This window comes from Centrocercus urophasianus, unplaced genomic scaffold (genome assembly GCF_019232065.1).
Source record: "Centrocercus urophasianus isolate 14NV4802_14NV808 unplaced genomic scaffold, USGS_Curo_1.0 seq_10, whole genome shotgun sequence".
In the NCBI taxonomy this organism is placed as follows: Eukaryota; Metazoa; Chordata; class Aves; order Galliformes; family Phasianidae; genus Centrocercus; species Centrocercus urophasianus.
The window spans coordinates 83,702,620-83,718,208 of record NW_024884142.1 but is presented as its reverse complement, the minus strand read 5'-3'; the positions used below and the strand labels follow the sequence as shown (position 1 = coordinate 83,718,208).

The window sequence follows — 15,589 nt, the reverse complement described above, 5'->3', positions numbered from 1 at the left end:
TTTTTTTAGTTCTTATGTGAAATTTTAAAGATATCCTTTTGTAATATTTGAGAGACGATAATGGGTGTTGCATGGTTAATGCAACAGAGTAGCTGTCCTGTTTTTCTTTTTTTTTTTTTTTTTTCTTTCTTCACATTCACCTCTTCTTGAACAGAAATAAAAGGTTCAAGGCTTGTCAGCATCAGTTTATAGATAGCTGTTTAAAAATAATGAGATATTGGGTATTGTAAGGCTCAGGGCTGTCTTGCCAGACTCATTTATTTCCATTCACCTTTTGTCAGAATTGCAGACAGAAGACATTCAATTAAAACTTGTCACCTGTTGCATGTGACCTAATTTGTATTTGTGAGTATCACAGATTAGGGTACTTGACTTCCTCTGGAACCATTAAAAAATGGAAAGCAACCAAAGTATTCTTAAAACGCTTCTTGCCATATTTTCTTCACATGAACATATTTATTTCTGGACAATTTTTCACTGAAATCCACTTGTGCTAAAAAATAACAGAATTTATTTACACTAAATCTCATTTCCATGGGAAAACTAAGGGGATTTTATGCGTGTTTTTTATGTTTTGGTGCAGCAGTAGCAGTGCTCAAAAGTTCAGCATGTAGATGATCAGTTCATGCAAAGTTTCTGTTCTTTTCAAAAGAGGTTGAGAACTGAGCTGTGTAAAGTAACACTTATAACAGTTCCTTTGTCAAACAAACAAGCAAACAATCAAAAGCTCTTCTGGGATTTAATGTAAGAGATTTTTTTTTTTCCAATTTCTATGGCAAAATCCAGCCTGCTTCCAAGAGTTTTGCCAAAATATTACTGAGATTTGGTTGCCTAAGGACATTTTTTTTTTATTAAACATGGGCAAAGTCTTTAATGAAAGAATAGCTTGAAACAATATCTTACAAACAGTGCGTTTTTCTTATTTGATTTTTCAACCTGGAAAATTGTTTTGGCTAATAAAAATCAGTTGCAAATTTTTGTTGGAGGAACAGATAAATTATGCAACTTAAAGTCACAGAGTAAGTTCGATATTAAAATAATAAACACTGTCTTTTCTTTCCATTTATAAGCAGCTGTTGAAATAAGCCACTTTAATCTCGTAATAACAAATATTTTTAAATCCTGACTGTATGTAAAGTATGAGAATGATTTTTAGACTTCCTTTGCTACACTAAGTAATGTGTTTAATAGTGCAGTTAGCTATTGGAAGGCAAGATGCTAGAGCCTTCCCCTGCTAGTTGTTAATTCAACTGTAGATCGGCAAAGCTTTAACGTGAGTCATAGCTTTTATCTACTTTGATGACTTAAGGCTCTGTTTTCAAACTATTGCCTGCCTAATGGACACATATTTTACACATCTTGATGAATTCTTACCTGTGCGTGGTATTATCCAAATACCTTGTAAAACTGATTTCAGAAGCTCTCCAGCATCCTTACAATTCAGCACACAAAGCAAGTATGCAGATCTAGAAGAAAAGATAGCTCTTGTTGTGCTTTTTCTTTGTGCTGTGCTACTGACTGTACGTTTCCATGCGGCTGTGGAAAGTCTTTTGTGGTTTAAAGTGCACTGCAGATCTTTCAGACTTTAAGGTTAATGTACTGGCCTCTATTTATCTAATCCCAAACTATAGAGATAACTGAATTGTCTAAAGAGGAACTAGATGACCATGCATTCATATTTCTGAATACACCTGTCTGTGCTCATGGCGGAGAAATTTCTTTCCCTGTGAATGTGTGAAATTTTACAGTATTCACCCAAGTTTAGCCTGCAGTTTTAACAGGCACGGTGTGATCAAATGGAACCAGAACACTCCACCAAGATTTTGGCCCAAAGGAAAGCCGCGTCAGAAACTGCCATTAAAATTCCTCCTTCTTGCTCTTTCCAGTTTTGCTGTTAATCTCTTCTTGGTTTTTATTTTAATTTTTTGCCTCTCCTACTGATGTTCTTCTAATGCTTGGCAAGGTGCAATTTTCTGGAGTCTATTCTTACTAGTAAAAATAAAATTTTACATGTAAAATTTAAAGCAATGCAGAAATCTTACAAGCAGCTGCATAAAATGGACCTTACACAGTTATGTATCCCAGAAAATGAGATGGGAAGATACATACTCCATACAGAGTGCTGTGTTAGAGGAAGAGAGGCAAATTATGAAGGAATTCATGATATAATTGGAGCACTGCTTGGATCTGTGTAGGAAAATAACAGATAGTTAGAAATGATTATCATATTGAGGACGTGAATCACAAAACGAATGATGTGTTGGGACAAGGGCACTCTTTGTGATTATGTAATGCTGGTCACAGTGGGGTACCTGTCACAAGTGAATGCTTCAGGGCAGTGTGAGAAAAGTAGTACAGAAAAGGAATAACAACATGCAACAGCATTGGTGAGGGAAGAATAGGCAACTTAAAACAGGTGAAAATGGGGAGTTCAGATTTGCCTGTGTTACGTTTGTTTGGCTGGAAATTTCTGGAGGGTGGCTTATTTCTGCAGCTAGTCTTCAATTATTTCTGTGCAAGACTCCATGGATGCTTTCTCTTTAGAGAGTTTGTGCCCAGTATCATTCTGTTCTATGTTGGTAAGCAGCTGACAACCTTTGTGCCAAGATGAGCTTGATGAGCTCATGGGTTGTGTTTGTTCTAAGACATAAAGTGAATGTATTGCACTTGACTGTTGAAGTCACATTATAAATGGTAGCAGGAGTGTTCTTTCTGTTGGTAACAAAATAAGACTCTGTGTGGTCAGCCTTGTTATTCTCATTTGGGGTTTTGTTTTTGTTTTTCTGCTGAAGAATTTCAAAATGAAGCTCAGTGCTGGCTTCAGTGGAACTTTGTTCACTGATACTAATGGAAATTTTAACCCTAAACAACTGTAATGATAGTACCTCAGTGCAACCCATTCTCAGCTCTGATGTTAGTTTATATAGATGGGATGGGTACCTTTCTTTACACTTTACAGCTGGGGACACTGATAGGGTGAGTGAACTAAGCTGCTGTCTCTGAGCTGTTCCTGGCAAGTCACATACAGAACTAAGTCAGGAGTCTGCTTAACATCCCCCTGTGCTGTAGGTAGATGCCACAATATCCTCTTTAATAATCTAAGTAAAGAGTATGTGTTGAATTAGAGCAATTAACTGTGATGAAGATCTCAGGCTTTCTCAACAGAATTGGTTTTTTTTTTTTTGGTTTTTTTTTTTTTGGTTTTTTTTTTTAAATAAAGAAGGCATCAGCTGTTATCATTTTGAAATCAGATAAATGTAACTTCTTGTAATGAATTTTCTTATGCAAGCTATGGGAGTTATAGGAAAAAAAATGTATGTACAGACTTACGAACCTCTGGATTTCAGTTTGCTATCTTCCAAACTACAGTAAGTTTTTACTAAATATGAAGCTGGTATCCTTCATTAAGGAGTGTCTTGCATTGTTTCTCCTATAAAGACTCTTGAGAAGTAACATACCATTTAGCATGTGTTAGATTATAAGAAGTTGGTGTTGAAAAATTTACTTGAGAGGAAGGCTTAGAAGATCCTTATCAGTTTTAATTAAAGGGTTATAAACCTCTAATTTATTTTCTTTTGCTTTAAAAATGTTTTTGCTTTAAAATTAGAATTGGTTATACTTTATTTGTGTAATTTAAAATTGTGCAGAACCAACTGCTTTTCTTTTTTCAACAAATAGCTATGATTAATAGTATATATGCATGTATAAAGGTGAGTGCATGGTTCTACATACAGTTTTGTGATATTTTTCTGTGTTCCCTTTCACTAACTATGTGAATGGCTTGAATGTGTATCTGCAAATGCAGGGGAGGTAAAAAAAAAATTGTTCATCTTGGTAGATTTATATTATTTTAATTTGAGCTTCAGTTCCATTACTTTTTGATTAAACATACTTCTGTCTGGTGCTATCCATCTTTATCACTATGAAATCTGTTCCCAAACAGAAAGAAGGATAGCATCTGAATTATGCAGAAATCATTTTCTATCTACTTTTCTTCAAATGCTGGGCAGACTTTTTTGTAATCCCACCAATATCGTGTCTTGTTCTAATGCTTTGCCTATTTCTGAATATTCTACTGTCAAAGCTTGGTCTTTTGCTGCTTGTTTTTAAAGGTGTGTTTATTGCATCACTATGAATTTGTATCAAATATTTTAGACCAACAACCAGTCAAAAGCTTGATGATGACAAAGATGAATACTATAAATAAGATTTTTTTCCCCATAATTATATATTGATCTGTTTGGGTTGTGTGATTGGTTAGTTTTATTGTTTGCATAATTTTATTCACAAAAGTGTAATTGGTAAAGTACAATAAGAAATATAATTAGTAAGTTAGGCAAGTTAAATGCACAGCCTTCTACAGTGAATTAAATCAAATTTTACCGTGACATGCAGGTGATCACTACCAAACATCCTGGTGAGCCAAAAACATGAGCACTGTTACCATGGCCAGTGCACTGCATTATGGTCACAGGCATTAGTTGGGACCTTAAGCCAAGTTCTGTGTTTCACCTTCACAGACATTAATGGCTCTTCTAGGGAAATGAAAACACCATGTATGCAATGCCTTCACTCCAAGTATGAGAGTACAGAATCTTCTACAAGCCATCTTCCTTGGTTCAGTTACTGTGTGCTCTTGCAGGCTGGTGTCATGCCAGGTCAGAGAGTGGAAGATAGGACAGGAAAAGGAAGAGATACGCAAGAGATATAGAAGAAAAAGAGTTAAAGCCAAAAAACGAGATCTAGCTTTGGATTCACGGCTGTCTGCATTTTTTCTACCAAAACCCAGTCAATTCTCTTTATTTTTTCAGAATAGAAGAGTAGTGACAGGTGTTTCCCTGTTGACTGGCAGTGCATAAATTCGATGCTGTCATCATCTTGTGCACATAAACTGTAATTACTTTGGTGGTAGCTTCCCCACAGCCCAGAAGCCCGTTCTGGAGCTGTTTCCCATGAGGAAGAGAACAAGGAGATGGGGAATAGTAGTGTAGAGCATAATAATGACAATAGAAAAGTATATACTGACGTTTTTCATGGTTGTAGGAAAATCTGTTGTCTCAGAAGTAAAAACGCTTCATTGTTTTGTAGGATCCGCCATCCTTATCCCTCTTTCTTGTTTTGTCTATCAGAACACCTATGGTTTATTTTAGGAAAGCAAGCTCCTCTCTTTGTATACCAAATAGGCATTGGAATGCTTTATTGAAGCAATGGACAATTTGAAAGTAAACTACAGATGTTCATTCATTATTGCTGATATAAATGAACGCCTATACAACTTCTTTCAAACTCTCATGCACCATTTTGGGTTTTTCATCCACGTACAGGTCCTTATTTTACTAAGGTACTTACTTTATGTTCTCTGGCCACAATACTTAAAAACAATGTTTTTCACTTCTTTAGACTGTACATAGCACCAATTTTTTTCTGAAGTTCTAACTCTCTCTATATTTCGTCTTCATAATGTTAGCTTTGTGTATCAATGGTTTTTGTTACAGCTTTGAGTTTTTGCATCTGCTGAAGAAGACTTAAGCTGAAACTTTCTCGTAATGGAATCTAAACTCCTTAGCTGTTATTAATACTATGTAAAATTGAACAAATGATTTTCACTAAACAGGAAATTGTTTTATACTTTAGTCTTGCATGTGTAAAAATCATGTGTAGAAACAGCTTTCAAATACTTGCAGTGCTGCTTTTCCTTGCTTCTAAAATTACTGTTTGAAATAAACACGCATTTTAAATAAATCCTGAAAGGCAGTAGTTAGAAGATTGCTTTGTTAAAATTATCTTTATAATACATTTAATGTCATGTTTGCTTATTTTCCCAACGTAGGTGTCCGCCTAGATAGAGTACGTGGAGGTCGCCAGAAGTACAAGCGCAGAATAGATGCAGAGAATAGCCCATACCTGAACCCTCAGCTAGTTCAGCCAGCAAAAAAGCCATGTGAGTACACCAGATAAATGAAATTTCTCTTTGAATACCAGGGATTGACTTGTAGCCCTCTTTGCTGGGCACCTTCTGACTGGGGCAAGACTGTGGGCAGAAGATATTACCATGAATGCAATAGCCATTTAGCTGTTAACCTACTTTGTTTTAAACATGCTCATCCTTTCTCAAGCAGAGTCGAACACAGAACATTCCTACCAGTGGAAGTGTATAAAAGTATCGTTTATGCAGTGCAAATTTTACATTTATGTGTTATCTTTATTTTCAGTAGTATATAAAATGGTTCATACTGCGATCATTAGTTCATTGAAGCTTCTAGTTTCAGATTTCACAAGAAAGTGATTTTTGTAGTTTTCACTAACTAAATGAGTTTGACTGCTCAACATCCCAATGAAAATACATTAAGAGCCTCATTAATTTATACTCATAGATTAACATATTACCTAGCATTAGATTAAAACAGCAATATGCCACACTATTAACAAGCATAGATTGGTTGTTAGGGCTCTAGTGCCCTTATAAGCATTATGGTGGTTTTTTGTGTGTGTTGTTGTTTTGTTTTCATGGTGTCCTTGATTTTATCTTGCCAGGCTGAAATTAAAATAGAGAGAGAGAGCTGATCATCTCATTGCCAAAATACAAGTTCCATCCTCTTTGCGATTAACTAAAAATAGTTAGGGGTTTTGCTTTGCAGCTTATATAAACTCAAGCAGTGACTGTACTAATTCCATGAAGTAAATTTAATAGCATTATAGCTGTAGTGCAAGATGCTCGTGTATTAGCTTGCAAAGGCATACAGTCTGTATTAATGGCTATAAACTTCAAATTCAAATCAGAATTCACGCATCCAGTTGCTTGTGTTAGAGAGGTTAATTCGCTCTTAAAAGTAGAGAAATAAACCAGACAAATAAGGAGAGAATACTCCTCCTCCTTTTGCATTTCCATCTCCCACTCTGCATCTGACAGAAAAAGACAACACGCACTTCAATTTTAGTCTCTTGAAAATACCTGGGCTGTATAGAAAATGGAATTTGTTTCAGAACATGTTCCCCAGTAGGGGACAGTGCTGTGTGCAATACGTTTGAGCATATGGGGTTCTCGAGAGCAAATAAACAGTCTTTGAACTGTAAGTGAAAGGGCATTTTAGCTGTGTCAAAGAAAAAACAGCCAGTTTTATATAAAATTAAGGCTTAAGTGAACATATGGCATAGTTTCCTTTTGCCTTTCCAAAAAACATTATGCTGATTATATTCCTTCAATTGTCCAATCTGGCATCTTCTACTCAGCCTGCATAAGCTGTCCCACCGTTCTGTAAATACAATCTAGGGCTGCACTAAGCAGATTTTGCACATTATAATAAAAACTTTCTGATAATACAATAAAATTTAATAAACTCTAATGCTTAATTTCATTAGAGGTTTAGTTTTCCTGGGTGCACAGATTGTCAGTTTTTCATTTACTTGATATTGTCATTGAGTAGAAATGCTGATAGCCTAGCATACCAAAAAGCCAAAACCAAGCAGAGGAAAAAAAAAAACCCAACAAAAAACAACCCCAAGCCCTTTGATACAAAGGAGGTTAAAACTCTTGTACTGAAACACAAGAATCTCTGTAAACCCAAGATTACTGCAAAGTAGTGCATTACATTACCTCTAAGACGATAACTACACCAATTTCTGTAAGCTCCATTTGTCTGAGATAAACTAACCTCCTTATAAATCATTACTTATTATCTGAATGCCTCCCTTCATTTTCCTCGTCTTGTCTAATTACAAACATTTTTGTAACAAACATTTATAAAACTTAATTTTCAGATCCTGTCAGATAAGTGTCAAGACTTGAAACAGTTGAATCGGTTTTGTGTGGAAGTAGCCTGGGAGATTTTCTGGACCCTGACTGATAGTTCGTGCATAACAAAGGCACGGGAATGAAAATTGGGTTCTATTGATTCTAATTAGGGAAACATTAAATAAGATTTACCTAGAAACAGTGCTCATGGCTATTCAATTTCCCGAGCGATGGGGCTTTCTGAGTTCATTCAGAATTTCCCTATGTCATATACTACCACATGCTTCAGTACACGTAGTTCTTTTCCCTATAGAGAAAGATCAGATGTTTGGAAGATTTTGTGTCCTGAATTCTGTTTTCCAGCTTCACCATGAAATCTCATGGCTTGTCTGTAGATCTTGTTGATTGTGAAAGTAAAAGGTTTTGAGATGTTTGAGTCATAAGCCAAAATGTACAATATTACTGACTCGTTTACAAAAAGCCATTGATGGGGAGCCTCATTTTAAAAAAGAAAAAAAAAAAAAAGTTATTTAGCTACTACTTCTGTTTACAGGGAAAATACAGAACTTAGGAACAGGAGTCCTACTTCATTTGTTTATCATTAGTTAAAAAAGCAGCAAAGTTGAGGTTCTCAAATTGATGTTTTGATATTTAAAAGTCATTTGATCTTACTTTGCAAAAATATAAAACTGGAATTTTGAGAGGAGCACTTTTTTCTCACTTAAGAACATGATGAACTGCATAAAACTAAAAAGGCTAAGGAAAGACTGCTTATAAAAATAAAAAAAGATGTGCAAAGGCTTTTTGCCAATATAAGTTAAAAATTAGCATCTGTCATCTCTAAATAAGAGTACAATTTCTCATTAATCAGTTTGATAATCAGTAGAATATTGAGATCTAGAATTACTCAGTTGGCATAGTTCCTATAGTTTCTATAAAATATGAATATATCCTCTTGTAATAAAACATGCTTGATGTGATGGTTTCCAGTTGGCTCTTCTATGTAGTACTCATTTTATGAAGGGCTAGCATATATCACAACTTCTGACACACAAATCTGGAATAAGGCAAAAATTGTAGAGACAGTAGATCAGAATCAAGGAGCCTATGTCACAAACTAGCCATAAAGTATCAGAAATCAGAATCAAGTGAGTGTTTTATGGAAATCTGTCATGGACTGATAGGGAACCCCTCTGACACTCCTGGGCAAGTTACTTCACTGCCAGCTTGCACTGCATTTCTCCATAGGAGGACACTGTGGTCCAGCTTGTGACTTAAATGCAGGAAAGGAAAGTAATACTAATTCTAAGAGCTTTCTCTGCAGTGCTTTGTATCTTCTCCCAGTGGAATCTCATTTATATCAAGCTCCATCATTCTTTATCATAAGAAAGGAAGCAATTAGTTTAAATTCACTAAAGGGTGCTGTTTGGGCTTGAATTTCTGGTGGTGCAATTGAGAAGATACCATAAAAAGGTAAAAAAAAAAAAAAAAAAGTAAATATATTTGGAATTAAAATAATCTGTGCTGCATTAAGGGGCTTGATGAATTAGTTAATTTTCCCATTTTTCAGTTATGTTCTCTCAGAGTGACAATTCAGGCTCCTGCATGATGACAAGATATTTCCGTTGTAGCTGTATGTGGCTATAATGCTCATATTTTGTTTCTCTTAGTATAGAATGGCAACCCTATGCTGTGAATCTCCCAGGCTTTTCCACTCTTTGCTTTCAGTTTTACTTATAACTTGATTGCTTATTTAAAAAAAAAAAAAAAAAAATTATTCACGTGGGTGAAATTTTAAACATATGAATTATATATAGATAAAAGATAATACATGTGTGCATATGACAAAGTATCATTCTTTGCACAAAAACAGTTTTCAGAGGTAGGATCTACATCTGTTCTTGTTTCTTCCTAGTTTTGCACTCTTCAATCTCATTGCTTTTATTAGATTTTCCCAACTGGAAGTGAGAAATTATCATTCTATTTTTAAATATTTATACATTTGTATTAAAGAAGCTGATTTTATACATGATTCTAAATATGTGTGTATCACTGAAAAGCAAGTATTTGACTATACTCACTTTTCTCATAGGATTAGGCCCTAATGAGTACAGGTTCATTACCAGTATTTTAGCAGGCACAATACCCATAATATACAATTTATGGGATAATAAGCACCGAGAAAGTCTAGGATTGCTTCTATTACAATGGTTCAATGAAAACACCTGAATCAGAGAATGACAGTTGGAATCACTGACAGAAGTTGCAAATTTCATGGACTAAATAATTATTTTATTACTTTATTATGGATTACCATTCCAAATGCTGTTGGTATGGATATTTTGGTTTTGAAGGTAATCAGACAAAGGAAAAACTTTTCTATTTGCATAGTCAGAAATGCATTCTAAAGCATGAAGGAGGTGGTCACATATTTCTGTGTTCCATTAAATTTTCATTTTTACATATACGTCTAGTTCAATAAACATTGTAAATGGATCAGATTTGTCTGTGCTGTAACTGCTTGTTGAAGCCAGTGAAACTGCAATAATGTTTAATTGGGTCCCATATCTTAAGACAAATTCTTATGTGCATTGAAACATGAGCCATCTGTTTGAAAAGTAGAATGATGCTACTCGTGATCTTGTACTGTTCTGGGCCATTTTTACAGATAACAAGATTGTCTCCCATTTGCTGGTGGCTGAACCAGAGAAGATCTATGCGATGCCTGACCCCACTGTTCCAGACAGTGACATCAAAGCACTTACCACTCTTTGTGACCTGGCAGACAGAGAACTGGTGGTGATCATTGGATGGGCTAAGCATATTCCAGGTACATACAGTATTTATTGCAAATAAATTACATACATAAATCATGACATCCATTGTTATGCTCTGGTTTAAAAAAAAAAAAAAAAGTGATTTGTTCTCCCAGTACAATGCATGAAATCTTCTTAGGGCTCCAGATGATTCGCGTAGGACATAGGTTAGATGATATTATACCTTAGCTTGGAAATGGTGTTATTCTTGCTATGAGTGTTACCACAATTGTAATTTTTACATGCCACTAAGTGAGACTTTTTTTTTTAAATGTTATTTTTATTGACATAAACTTGCTACTGGAGCCTGATATGAAGAGTAGTGTAGGTGCTCTGAAGTCATCATCTAATTCAGCAGGAGTCAAATGTAAATCTAGCTCATCTGTTTTACAAAGACTGTGCTACCTGACGCTGACCAGGGGAACTGCAAAAAGTCGGTTTTGTTTTGGCATAGCACAGAGGAATTGCTCTTCTTTAAATTAGCTAGTGTGAGAACTGGTTTATGTCCATAGTTCAATAGAAGTAACTGAATTGTACCAAAAGGTATCTTCCAATAGCTTGGCCATTCCTTTGTCTGCATGAAATGGACTGGGTTGTCTACATGCTCATGTTTGTAAAGCTACCTGTCCAGAAAAGCAGAGTCATCAACAGTAGTCTCTTGCAAGATCAGTGATTTCTTCAGATAATATTTGGGTTATATTTTCCATCAATGCAGAGGTATTTGTGTCTCTTTTGAGGGTAAATAAATAAGTTTGTAGGGAGTATCCAAGATTCTCAGTCTGTTGCCTTCCACAAACGGCAAAGTAGCACGGAAAATATTGTCTTTTTTTTCTTGTTTCTGAAGGTATTTTTCCAGTCAGGCAGATAAGTGGGCATGTTTGTGTTTTCATCAGCTTATTGGTTTTCTAATTTCAGTAATGAAGCCTATGGAGAGTAAGAACTGATTTTCTTTAATTCCTTTGAGTAATACAACTTCCTCATTTTCAACATGCTTTTGGGATACCTAAGATTAATTAAAGAGTAAATACTGCAGCCAGTCATCTTTTTATTATAACTAAATATATTTTATTGTTAACATCAAAAGAAATCACAGAGAAATAGACATCTGTTATTAGTAGAAACAAAAGTGAGAGCACTGAGTCGTCTTCATTCATACAAACAGAACACACGGTGTCTATACTCCAGTTTTTTACCTTTTTCCCAGAATTCTCTGATATTTATCATTGAACAGACATTAACTTCAGGTAAGGATTGGCTCTTGGGTTTTGGGTTTTTGTGTTTTTCCTTTATGATAGCCAGTCAAGACCTCAGGCATTCTGGTAGGTGCTTCTGAGTAATCTCTGATAAATAAGAGATACTAACAAATAATAACAATAAAATAATGTGTATGTTTACGGAAACTTATTTTACTATAGATGAAAGACAACAGCCTATAGATTGTAAAATAGTCTGTAGACCACACTGTTGAAATTTAGTCATTCTCTGCTGTAAATGGTCTATAAACAAGCTTTTGTATCATAAGCAGTGTTTTTCTGGTACAGTTAACTTATTTCTGTCTCCTTAAACTAGTTTGTCTTTATGCTTTGAATGCTACAGTAATTTCTTTAATCAAATTGATGGAAGTCCCTTTCCCAGCCCACAGTGAAACCAATTTATTGGTCATGATACGCCAGCTATGTTGCTAACAGTCGTAACGAACTGTCAGGCAATATCGCAGTGAAGCTAATTTGAAGTCATTAGGTGTGCAGCGTTCAGGCAACAATTTGTTACAGTGGTTAGGAACACAGCTGACATTTCTGAATGGCTTTGTTCAGAGCAGTTCTAGATGAGCCCAAGCAAATTGTAAACTAATTTAAACATCACTCTATATTATACTAGCTACTTTGTCTTACACCGCTTCTTAATAAAGCACCCCAAATTAAGTCAAAATGAGTTAAACAGGTGAGTTTGAGCTTCATCTTTGGAAGATACCCACATCACCTTAGCCAAAAAAGAACAGTTCTCTAAGAAGTTGGTTACAGTGTGTAGTAGTTGCAAGGAAACTTTTGTCAGCTTGATTTGTGAACGTGTTACGTAGCTTTAATTTGGCTGGAGGGGTAGGAAGAGCAGAGAGATAAGTCTGATTAGCCTTTAAAATGATGTCTTTGGTTAGCATGAAGAAGGTACTGGATGCTCTAAAGTGGCATTGCAAATTTAAAGTCTGAACTGGTTGAAGAATAATTCTGACATGAGACAGGTCTTTATTACAGGGTAAACTCAGCACACCTGCCGTGGAAAACCATACTGAGTTTACTGACTTGACATTATCTAGATGTGGACAAAAAAACTTAACACATTAAGCAAGAAGAAAAAGCAGTCTGTTTATAAGCCTTCTGGTAACAGAGGGTAGTGATAAAATCTCTGCTTGTTGTCTGGCATTCGATCACAAAAATCAAAATGCAAAAGGCCTTGACATGGTAAAGGGCAAATGTGATGAGCTGTTATAGCCTGGTTTTGACTGATGGTGTGCTGCTAAACTTGCATTGTGTATGCTCAGTTGATGTCTGTTATAAAGCAACTTGTAGAAAAGCCCAGATTGATGCTAGCTGCCCATTGTCTGAGATAGCAAATGTTAACCTGGACAGTAAAGAAACAGAACTGGAAAGAGGATAAGTTAGAAAAAGGATACAGAATGCATGAAAGTTCTTGGCAGATTCACATAGCAAGTAAATCTTCAGTGTAAATCTTTTGGAATGAATTAATTACACCTGTGGTGAATTTGTGCCTAGCACAGCAAATCAGCAATCAGCAAATCTTTCTTTGCTATAGTGATTTCTTAAGGTTTAGTGTAATTAAAGGCCCTTATATATCAGGTGCATAATAACAACTAAAGATCTTGGCTGTAAAACATTGTAATTCAAAGTAAAATCTGTGTTTGTGGAAGGAAACAAAATGATGTTTTTGCTGTTCTAACAAAAAGTCCTTTAATGAGATTATCTAAAAAAGACAATACAGTATGCATTCTCCCCTAGCCAGCCATTTCCCATTGCGATCACAGACTAAAAATTGTTTTAGAATTATGCAAAGTTTGAATGCTTTCATAAAATCATTAGTATTTTGTGCTATTGGAAACATTTTCAATAGTTGCTTTTATTGAGTAAAAAGTCTATGCCAACAACAAAAGGAAATATTGAAAGAAAAATATACATGGAAAGCCTTTATCAGTAAATAGAATTAGTTGCCTTGCATTTATAAATCAAATAAATGGAAAGTGTGTTGTTATGAAACATGACCATGTCTTATCTGAAGAAGAAAAAGATCACAATGGCATTAGGAAATGCTTGACTTTAGTTACAGGAGCGTAAGGGCACAAGAACAGATGATGGTGCCCTAATAGCCCTTTTTAAGAATGACAGGGCCCCACCATTAGCATCCTTTTATATCCTTGGAAATTGCTCATGCCTCGCTTTTCTGGTTCCTATCTGCCTGACTCTTTTTTATTTCTCTTTCAATTTCATCCGCGCTCGGATAAGCGCATGCTAACACAATATGATTGAGCTGTAAAATGGAACGCTGTCGCCTCTAATCTCTTTTATGTAGATATGGAGGTACTTCCACACTCCACTTCATTCTCTCTCCATTGTTGGCCTTTTTAGAATGTGTTGCCGAGTAATGGAGGCTCAGTCAAATATTAGAGCTAGGTTTCACAGGGTGTGATAAGAAGATTATCAGCCCAGCAGTCAGATCTATTGTTGTTCTTTGTGTCAGATTAAAATATTCCGATGTACTGTAACTTCGTTAGGAAAATACTGAAGGTGTTTAGGGAGAGACTGATGCTGCTTCATCTACTGCCTGGTGAGACAAAACCTTTATTAAGTGACCTAAATAAATTGTAAATATATTTCTGAAGCCCCTGCAAGGCTTTTGTTGTACACTGTTTGATTGTATTTTATTTGTATTTACTATATTTTTCTTTATCACTTAAATAAGTATTTGCTGATGGTAGAGTTTCCCGTCTTTTGTTTTGTATTTTTGAGAGGATCCATTTCATTTGAAATCGCTCGTATTTAAACTCTTTTCTGATACGGGGTAGAATTCTACTAATATCCAGCCACAGTTTCAGAGTCGTTTAGACACAGTCTCTGTAATGTAACTATCTCATTGACATTCAGCAAAAACGTGCAATGTTCTTTTCATATTAAGTGGAGGCAGGAAACATTAAGCTCTTAAAAATGTGCATAACAGGAAGCTAAAGACAAAATGTTCTCTAAAAAATTTGCATGCATGAAAAAGCATCAACCAGACCATAGAAATCAACTTTTTGCACTAAAAATGAAAAATTTGTTTTGAAACAGTAAATCAGACTAATACATCAAAAATAACTAGTTACATTATTTAGTAAAACAAGCCTGCTTGTCTTCAACTGTGTCTGTGTTTTGCTTGCAGTAACAGTGTTCAAGGGGAATAGTTACAAACTGATACTGTCACTGGTGCCAGTATTAAAGAAAAAAAAGGAGGGCATGATTTTGATGGAGCAAATCCAAGGATGTTTTGAATATTTTAGTGCTAATGTTAATGTTTTATGAAACATTATTGTTCCAGCATACTTTTTGTGGAGGACAATATTTAAGCTTTCCTTTCCAGAGCAGCTCTCAGGGGTATGCTTTAACATTTTAATACTGAACAGGAGCATGATTTGCTGTAGAGTTGTCATTTCCAAAATGCCCTTTACTTGTCATTTGTTCCAGAAGTGCCACGCCATATAGGTAACAATACAGAAAAAAAGTTGACCGTAATTACTTTAGGAAAGCTAATGTTCAGGGAGGATACGTGGTGCGGATATAAACTGGGTAAGTGTGTACCTGTTCTCATGTACATACTTGTAGCTGTATCTACATCTTAGTTAACATACAACAAGGTATTAATTAAAAAGTTCTGAATATTATTTCATGGTAGTATTTATGTCAGTGGGACTCTGAAGACAGGATGAAATCCTATGTTGTAGCCTATGTTTTAGCTACATCCAGATCCTTCTCTGGATTGTTACTGAGGAATCTAATAC

The 15,589-nt window shown here is 35.3% G+C and overlaps 1 protein-coding gene across 9 annotated transcripts in view; it reads left to right on the top strand.

Annotated features, from left to right (window-relative positions):
* ESRRG (estrogen related receptor gamma) overlaps positions 1–15,589 on the top strand; it is a 382,468-nt gene that overhangs the window by 327,915 nt on the left and 38,964 nt on the right. For all 9 annotated transcript variants that reach the window (XM_042817747.1, XM_042817791.1, XM_042817764.1 and 6 more), the window contains 2 exons: positions 5,831–5,941; positions 10,401–10,562. In XM_042817747.1, the coding sequence (XP_042673681.1) occupies positions 5,831–5,941; positions 10,401–10,562 (273 nt within the window). The remainder of the gene's footprint in view (positions 1–5,830; positions 5,942–10,400; positions 10,563–15,589) is intronic.